At 31.1% G+C, this 10347-nt stretch overlaps 1 protein-coding gene across 1 annotated transcript; it reads right to left on the reverse strand.

Moving 5' to 3' along the window:
* Window positions 1-328: 328 nt before the first annotated feature.
* LOC112029846 (allene oxide synthase 3) lies at window positions 329-2209 on the reverse strand. Its single transcript, XM_024062528.2, has one exon. It carries the CDS (start codon window positions 2147-2149, stop codon window positions 668-670), a length of 1482 nt encoding a protein of 493 aa, XP_023918296.1. The 5' UTR covers window positions 2150-2209; the 3' UTR covers window positions 329-667.
* Window positions 2210-10347: the final 8138 nt, after the last annotated feature.

The following is a 10347-nucleotide window of genomic DNA, read 5'->3' on the forward strand; positions in this document are numbered from 1 at the left end:
CAACTTATCATATAAGGAGTTATGATAAAAGTTAATAACTCCATAAAAAATATATATATATATATATATATATAAAGTTGCCAATGTGATATATTGAGTTATTAGAAATATAACTTTGTATATTGTATAAAATAGTAAAAAATAGCGGTAAATCCAAAACGGTATACCAATATTGATTGGTATCCGAAATATATTGTACCGCTGACCAAACCGGTACAGCCTCCGGTACGGTATTGACTTCTTTGATTTTAACACTACTTTTTTTTTCTATATATATTTTTTCCTCATTTTCAATAAATAAAGTAAATAAGCAAAAAAAGAAAATCCAAACATACAATGGAAGAATTTATAATTGATGAAAATCAAATGCTTGATACTTTGGCAAATGAAGTGAACTGGCTGAAGCAACAACATTCCAGCCTCGATATTTGAGATTCAAACTTTATCTATCTCCTCCCACTATTTACCTAAAAACAATTTATCACAACTAACAATGACCAATTTTATATATAATAGCACAATAGTACTCAATTACTTTTTTAAACGTTTTTTTTTTTTTTCTCAATTATAAGTACACGCACGTGGCTTTCATCCAATTTCAACAAATAAATAAAATGAACTAATCCAAACACGAGTAATGAATGAAAGGATCTATAGTAGATCAAGATTAAATACTCGTAGCCTTAGTCAATGAAGTGAATGTGGCTGATGATCCCAATGGCAGTGTTCCAGCCTCGATCGTAAACGTATCATAACGGAGGAAAAGCTCCACCAACGTTACCCTAGACAACAACACCACCAAATCTTTTCCTGGACACTGTTTATTCTCCACTGTAGGATCATCAATCTCCCTCCCATTTGACCAATAAACATACTTCAAAAGCTTCTCTCCTTCCCCCACAAACCTATGGCCCACAAACTCCTCAGGATCGTCAAAAACCTTTGGATCTTTAGTAGCAAATGGTTGATATCCAAAGATCATCTCCCCTTTCTTGATCTCAAAAGCAGCATCATGGCTATTGACTACCAAATTTTCCTTTGCCTTACCGTATTGGAATGGAACTGGAGGCTCAATTCTTAGTGCTTCATAAACCACTGACTTAGTCAACGTCATCTTATCCAACGCTGATAAAGTAACCCCACCTTCAGCTCTAACAATGGTCCTAATCTCATCACACAATTGACGGTGTAACTTTTCTCCTGCTAAGCCAACCCACTTGAGCAAAGCAGGAAACAAAACTTTCATTCCACCATAAGCATTGAAACCAGCCATAAATACTAAATTATGACAAGCTTCATTTCTTTTAATCCCACATTGCTGAGCTTCGTCAAAGATGGAAGACATAGACGCGTAAAATGCATTATAAAGCTTCTTATAGCCAGATTTAACAAGAAAAGGTGGTAATGGGATAGAATGGAGTAGTAAATCTTCAAGAAAGTTAAACAACTTTGGTAACCCTAGTGTCATCAATGGTGCAAGTTGAAAAAACAACCATTTATCAAAGAGTGTCGGACCCTTTGATCCAATACTTGTATCTAAAGGGTTTTGATCACAAAAGAGCCTAAACACAAAGTCAAAAGACATGCTATCACTAAGGGTGTTGAAGTATGATTTGCCCTTGTCAGATACTTGGTCTTCAATGTTGATGAAAAGCTCAGACAAGCAGCTTCTGAAAAGTGGGATGAATTTATCATGACGAGAAGCAAGAATAGAGAAAAACAAGCCCTTAAGACGGGCATGTTTGGGTTCAGACGGGTCAAGAAAAGCACAAACACGATAACCACCAAAGTAAGCTGTGGAGGGCATGTAAGTACCATCTAAAACGTCTAGTTTTTGGACTTTGGAAGTATCAAAGAGGATGGGAAAGCTGATAGCATCAAGGAGAGCAATGACATTAGAGTTGGAGGATATGAATGGTCCTGGAGGCATGTTGGTTCGGAAGACAGTGGATTGGTGTTCTTGAATTCGGGTTTGGAAGAAGGTGTCTTTTCCTAGGCGGTAAAAGTAGTCAAGGCGATCTTTGATGGGACCAAAAAAGGGTAGGCCATAGTTGCCTGGGATGGGCTTTAAAGGGAGGTCTGTTGAAGGAGAGCCATTACTGGAAGAGGATTGGAGCTTGGAAGGAGATGAGTAAGAGTTTGAAGACATGGTTGGGTTGGGCGATCAGGGAATGACCAGTTGTTGGGGATTTGGAAATGTATAATTGTTGTTTCGGGTAAGAGAGTAACTGGGTTACATATAGAATTTTCTGGCCATCCACCAAAAAAAAATAAAATTACTCTCTTACCCGAAAAGTGGCTGAACAGTTGTTGCAAAAATTTATGTGAGAGTACTGTTTATACCCCAAAGTCAACAATGACCGCTTTTGAAAAAATAAAAATAAAAAACCCAAAACACCCAAAACATAAACGTGGAAAGTGCAAAACGTGTTTCCAAACGCGCGCATAAAAATATTAGGGGTCCGTTTGGATAGCACTTATTGTTGCTGAAAGTTGATAAAAACTGATTGTTGCTGAAAACACTGTAGCAAAATAATTTTTAAATGTGTAAATAGTATTGTGGGACCCACTTTTAATATTAAATATTACGTGAACAGTGCATGAACAGTACATGCACAGTGCACGCACAGTAACTTTTGTCTCCCCAAAGTCAACAACTGCGGCAAGGAAAAAAAAAAAAAAAAAAAAAAAAGAGAAAACGCAAGTCTGAAACGTGCCGTGACTTGCCTCCCTATCCAAACGCACACTAGGTGTGCGTTTGGGAAGCACAACTCACGTTTTGCATTTCAGCATTTTTTTTTTTTTTTCTTTTTGAGCCTAAATCTTTGACTTTTTTTTCTGAACAGTATATAGTGTATACTGTTTATCGGCCTACAAATTTTACTTTTTATTAACTTTTTCATTAATAATGGACTCTACGATACTATTCACACATTTAAAAATTATTTTACTACAGTATTTTTTAGTTTTCAACTGTATCCAAACAAATCACTAGGTGGTGTTTATATTGGGTAGATTTTTTTTTTATTTTTTCTATTATTTATGGGTACTATAATACTTTTTGCTACTATTTATAATACTCATTTATCCATAAATAGTACCAAAAACCATTAACCTTGACGGTTATTTAAACTCCCAAAACCGATCTATGTAAAAAAATCAGTGAACTGTACAAACTGTGGTTAAACGATCCAAATTTGTAAATCATGAACAGTTCTTGTGGATCAGGACAAAGTTGAAAATAAAATAAAAAATAAAAATAAGAAGAAGAAGGTACTTTTTTTTTTTTTTTTTTATGAAGGAAGGTATTTACGGTACCCACCTTATAACTTCCAAGAAGAATAAATCAGTACAAAGAAAAAAAAAAAAAAAAAGCTGCAAGATCTAACTAAGCCTCCGTTCTGGACACAGATTATAAATGAAAATTATTTTACTATTTAATTTATTTTTGTTTCTATTTATAGTTTTTATTGTACTTTTTAATATTATTTATAATTTCACTTTACTATTTTAATTAAATTTTACCTTTATATACAATATTTTTAATAATAAATTTTCAATTTCAACCAAACGGTATCCAAATCTCAAATCTCCGATAACTTGCAACGACCAGTCGCCTGATGCAAGTCAAAGCTTCTGCCTTGTCATCCGTTGCAACTTTCAGTCGAAGACCGGCGATATGATCTCTAAAAACCAGCGGTAGTTACGGCAATGGCTCTGAAACTCTCTCTCTCTCTCCTTTTCTTCCTTCCTCTCACAGTTTTGTTTTATCTTCTTTGTTTTTTTTTTTTGCTAAGACCTCTTTGTTTTGTTTGATAAAGCTGTACATAATACATAGCCTAGTAAAAAAAGAATCCAAATCTTCTGTCTCACTTTTCCTGCTCCACTTTATACTCCACCAATAAATATTTGCCACGTGATATTATTAATTAATAACTGTAAGATTAATAAGTCAATAATGATAATATTTAATTAATTAGGTGAACACGTGGTAAGTATTTATTGGTGGAGTATAGAGTGGAGCAGGAAAAGTGAGACAGAAAATTTAGACTCGTAAAAAAACGCCTTGACTGTCTCGGCCATCGTGTACCACAGACGTCAGATCATATAACTATTGATATTCTATTCATGCATTATTGAATTACAGTACCAGTGTCCCATAATAGCACTACTACCACTGTACCTTAAGCTTCATCAACTACGTTTTTTATAATCAGTAAATCAACTCTGACATTGTTATGCATTTAATTATATATTTGTTTATTTATTAAGTTTGTTTTGAATTTTTTTTTTTTTAATGTTATGAAAGTTATGATATAAAAAATACATTTGAAATATAAATTTTTATATTTATTTAGGGATTATTTTAGTCAAATTTTGTATTTATATTAATTTAATATCTTTAAATAGTTATTAAATTAATAATGACGTCATTACGGTTCAACTTCAATTTGATTTTAAACCTCTCTTTTACAGTTTATTGAACAGTTCAGGTCTGAAAATCATATTTTACTGTACTATTTCAACTAATTTTTAGTTTTATCTACCATATTTTCAACAAAAAATTTTCAATTTGCAATAAATAAACTATTCCCAAATAGAAATTTAATATATAAATGCACGCGGGCTAAACAATGCCTTAAGTGTATCAATGCCTTGAATATTGGTGTGAATGATTACAAATTTAACTTCAAAATATAGCTCAAATTAAACTTCTTCTTCTTCTTTTTTTGGTTAATAATAATAATACCTTGCACTTATATTAGTTTAGATTTAATTTGTTATTTTTTAAAATTATTTAACATTATTCTCCCTCCATCCCAAATTATTACCTTATTGGTCTTGTATTTCATTTTGGAATTTCTCAAAATTTTGTAATGTTTTTAAAATTAAAAGCTATTAATTTAAGGAGTTTTCTATTATGTCCTTACCAAGCATAAACACTTTAAACATAATTTTCTATTTTGGAAAATTCTATCTTTTTTAATCAGGCGACAACATAATAAATGAATCCCTTAAAAAGTTAGGTTTTCTAAACAGAATTTGGTATGAAAAAAAGTACTACTTTTTTTTATATAAAATAAAAATTTTACTCTTATCTAATTTAAATATATATATATATATATATGTAAAACTTCTTCTTAACTATTGTACTTAGACTACTGTTGCCATTTACTACATTGGCAAACGGTGAAAAATACCATTAAATTTTTGTGTACCCAACTACCCATAGCCCATAGGGACCATGTGCTGGGTATTATTTTCTTTTTTCCGATAATAACGAGCTGATATATTATAATTTTTGTTTAAATATAATAATTTGTAGGTACCTCACTCACTATTTTGTAGTATTGTGCTATTCATGATGCTCGCATTGGCTTAGAACATGGAAAAAGAGTGAAGAGTGTGTTTTTTTTTTTTTTTTCCTTAACAGCTGTCAGTGAGGAGATTACATATATACTCCTATCAGTTTAATAAAAATTCGCAACAATATTTCTAATCATTTTGTTCATTTTTTAGGATTTTATTCCTCGAATAACTACCCTTTTTTTATAAATGAATTTGAAACATTTTATTAAGACTTTGATGTAAGATGTGAAATTTTAATGATTTAATTTGGATCTCCAAAATCTTTAAATCTGATTAAACTAGTTTATATAAAAACTAAAATGAAAAATACCATTAAATTTTTGTGTTCCCAATTACCCATAGCCCATAGGGACCATGTGCTGGGTATTATTATTATTATTATTTTATAATAACGAGCTGATATATTATAATTTTTGTTTAAATATAATAACTTGTAGGTACCTCACTCACTATTTTGTAGTCTTGTGCTATTCATGAAGCTCGCATTGGCTTAGAACATGGAAAACGAGTGAAGAGAGTATGTGTATGTGTTTTTTTTTTTTTTTTTCTTAACAGTTGTCAGTGAAGAGATTACATACATACTCCTATCAGTTTAATAAAAATTCGCAACAATATTTCTAATCATTTTGTTCATTTTTTAGGATTTTATTCCTCGAATAACTACCCTTTTTTTATATAAATGAATTTGAAACATTTTATAAAGACTTTGTTGTAAAATGTGAAATTTTAATGATTCAAATTGGATCTCCGAAATCTTTAAATCTCATTAAACTAGTGTATATAAAAACTAAAATGAACAGATTTGGCGGGACAAAAATTTAATTATAATATTTAATATGATGGTGTGTTCCACCAAAAAATTCATCATTTCTCAGTGGCGGATCCAAGAATTTTTCTCATGGTATTCCTTAAAAAGTATAAATTATACCATGCATCTAATTAAAAGAGAAATTTATATAGTGACAACAACAACAATAAAAAAACACGTAAACACATAAAGTTTACAATTGTCTTCTACAAGTTTTTATATTTTAAAATCGGTGCATGATATTCTCATTATCAATGCTACAAACTACATCTCTTTCAATGTACACAACCAAGCAATCATTCATCAACTAAATGTAGAACAAAGAGTAAAATTTAATTTTATTGGCATAAAAAAAATAAAAAAAAACAAAAAAAACTAAGGGTGTTCCCAAATTTTTTTGGAAGGGTAGACAAATAAAATTTTTTAAATTATTATATATATAAAAAAAAAAAAAAAAAAATCAGGTCACAATTATTATATATATAAAAAAAAAAAAAAAAATCAGGTCACCCAGGCCTTAAGGTGGCGCCGCCCTTGTCCTTTCCCACCAATGTTTTGAATACTTCTTTCTTGCATATTAACTTAAAATTTGTAATTTTATTTTTTATTTTTTATTTTATAAATTTAATATATTATAACGGGAAGTTAGAAATTAACATGAATGTGTTTGCTGAAAACAAAAGAAAATGCTAGTTGAATTATAACTCTTTCCTTTCAAAAAATAGATTTATAAGACTCTTAAAAATTGTAAAAGCATTTGAGGTAGTGGTTAATTGATTACAACAAGTTAACGGAAGCCATGGTTGTGAAGGAATTAATATTGATTATTATTGAAGTTTTGATGATGAGGCAAACAAAAGGAAAAGAAATTGAAGACATCAATTGCTTGTCATGTGGTTTGAATTTTGAGTAGTGTTAGGGGTATTGTAAACTTTAGTACATTAAAAGCTTACAAATTGATGTATCACGTTAATTATAAAGAGGTAATTCAAATATTCATTAATGAGATGGGGATAAATGAGGCAAGTAGGAGTATTGGGTCGTGGGCCATGCCCAATGATGTAGGGTAGCCCGAAGAGGGTCAAACAGTAAGATAAGCATGTGAGGCAATGAGACGAGGATAAGGACAAGTAACGACGAACAAAGGTTGTCTCCCGAGAATCCAAACTTCCTCGGAAAACGTTGTGGGGGATTGGATCCGGTCACCTAGAGAATACCGTGCAAGAGGGTACCATACTTCTAAGGAAAAGTTTCAGATAAAAGAGTACACATTGAACCAGAAAATATCTGAGAAGAATGCTACTACCACCACATTAAATGCTCTGCACCTAACCAACTGGCCACATTTATGTGGAAATGATGTCTGAACAGTGATATTGAGCCTTACAACTACACACATACGTTTCAAGAAGGCTCTGATGGGACAAGCATCCAGAAGATTACTTATACCATCAACAAGCGGAAGGCTGGGATTAAAAAGGAATAGGACTATATAAAGAAAATACCCCTGTGAGAAATGAGGCATGTACTGACTAGAAAAACAAACAAAACAAAAGGAGAACATCTTGTACTTCGAAAAACTTGAGTGAATATAAGAACACTTCATCCTTGGACTTAACCGAGGAGAGTTATTCTCTTCAAACTATGTTTTCTTATCTTTCTGGCGCAAATCCAATCTACTGTGACCCATACATGATTTGCTAAGTCTTACCTGTAAGATCCACTGTCTAACAAATATATTGTTTTGAGCTCTTTGGGCCATCATCCATTTCTAGCGAGCTGAGGGTCTAAATCTAGTCCTTACACCTACTAATCACATTTATTGTCATATCATTTTATAAGCTCAATATAGTAAAACTTGTAATATCGTTTAACATTTTTTTTTAAGTGTTTTTTTTTTTTTTTTAATGTGTATAGGAGAAAGAGAAATATTATTGAAAATTTGAGATTATTTTTTTGCCCACTAGTGACAACTCGACATCTGGTATTTATTGTGAAAAATTGTGTGGACATAAAATTTCTCATAGGAGAATAATAAAGAGTGACAGATTATTGTATATTATGGATGAAGGACTTAAATTGTATAATGATTAAGAATCCTTCATTGAGCTTTTATATCATAATTGTTTTTGGGATAGAAATAGCATAATTTTTAAAATAATTTTGATCATCTCCATGCTAATGGTAAATAAATTCAATCCTAATCTAGTCATCTCAATCATGAATTCATGATAAAATGACTCACAAAAAAAAAAAAAAAATTCATGATAAAACGGCAATTGAATTAGGTTCATGTCAAGAAACACGTTATATGCGTTGTTTTAAAAACGGATCGGACCAGTTGGTCTAACCAGTTCAACCGAGAATCAGGAGCCAGTCCAGTCTGGTAAAAACTCCTAAAACCGATGAAACCCAGTCAACAACCGAACTGGGAATTTTGATAAAAACAGTTCAACTCTTGGTTCGGTTTTTAAAACCATAGTTATATGAGATAGATCAATCAGAATATGTAACCAACTAATCATGTACCAAAAAATTGAAAAGTGGAACAAATCAAACAAAAAAGGATACTTCGAAGAAACGGCTTTTGGAAATCAGATGATATTAATGAATCCTCCATTGTGGAAGGATCAAGCTCAACCTATTCGGGAAAAAAAAAGTCATCCCTTTCCCAAATAACCAGCAAAACCGCTTAATATTTGTAAATAGAGATTCATACTTTCCTTTTTAATATGAGTTAACACCAAATTTTTTTATATACTCTCTTACAAACTCGCCTAATTGAAACACAAACTCGCCCAATTGAAACACATCCGGTGACACTTTTGGTGTTACCATACTTTTCCTATTAATTTTAATCTCTACTCATCCATACACTTATTAAAAATATATAAATAAAAATAAAATAAAAAAATTACTTTTCCACAGCTTCTGTTAGGTATATAAGTGTGAGAGAAGTCTCACATTGAATAATAATGAGAAGAATGAATAATTAATATAACATAATTGAGCACACACTCATAGAAATTAGTTCTTTTGGATTAAGTGTATCTCTATCATGGTTTTCAGATCTGAATCGTTTAATGAACTGTAAAAAGAAGAGATTTAAGGTTTTGAAGGTCAAATTGATGTCGAACCATAATGATGTCATAATTAATATAATAATTATTTAAAATATAAATAAATATACAATATTAGTACAAATTTAAAATATATATATATATATATATCTAAAATGTCCAATTAAATATAAAAATCTATTCTTCTGAATTATATATGGCCACTTGTTAGATTTATTTGTATTTGTGCTCATATTTAATTATTTAAAAATATATATAAAATAGTATTTGTGTTGCACGGCAACAACGTGGTACCTATGAAATTATGAATACATTAATTTAAATAAAAAAGTGATGATATTTGTATTGCATGGCCACATCGTGGCACACTAGGAAGAACAAAATAGAAAAACTCTAACCACTAGTAATGCAAAACGTGGCATCCCCGTTAATAATCTTACCTACCCCAGCTACAACCCCACGTGACCCCTTCTCTTTCTTTTCTTTTGGCGGCTGAAGCCATATTTTATTATAACTTCTCATTTTTGTTTCCTTTACCTCTCTGTCTCTCTTTGCTGTAGATTTAAAGATTAAGTCTCTTTTTACTTCAGATTTGAAGATTATGAATCAATGAAACTAAAGTATCTCAAAAAATTATCAGATCCTTTGTTCCTTCAATTTTTCTTTTTCTTTTTTCACTTCTTTTAGATTCGTTCATAACTTCCTGCTGGTGTATTAGCCGAATTTCACTAGAACAGAAGAAACAAAAAGGAACCGTGTGAACTGCTAGAACCATTCATGGTTCTCAGAACTGGGTGGTGGGACTGCAGTTCGTACGGGTCCCTGCTTTTTTTGCATAGGATGGTTCTTGATGTTAAACAGACCGCAAAAGTGAACAGTTTGAGGTTTTTCCGGTTGAACCGTACCTATCGGTCTGGGTTTCAAAATCATGATCTCTATATATTAAGAGGATTCAGAATGTTAGTTATGGTTTCATAAAATGTCAAAAATATCCAAAATCTAATTAGATAATCTTTATTCCTAAAAAAAAAAAAAAAGGGTTAAAATTGTAGTTTAACAAATTAAAAAATAATAATAATAACAGAGAAA

This window comes from Quercus suber, unplaced genomic scaffold (genome assembly GCF_002906115.3).
Source record: "Quercus suber isolate HL8 unplaced genomic scaffold, Cork oak 2.0 scaffold_339, whole genome shotgun sequence".
NCBI classification, from domain to species: domain Eukaryota; kingdom Viridiplantae; phylum Streptophyta; class Magnoliopsida; order Fagales; family Fagaceae; genus Quercus; species Quercus suber.

Bases quoted from the DNA above. Each gene is read 5' to 3' on its own strand.
- LOC112029846 (XM_024062528.2), bottom strand. From the start codon at position 2,149: ATGTCTTCAAACTCTTACTCATCTCCTTCCAAGCTCCAATCCTCTTCC.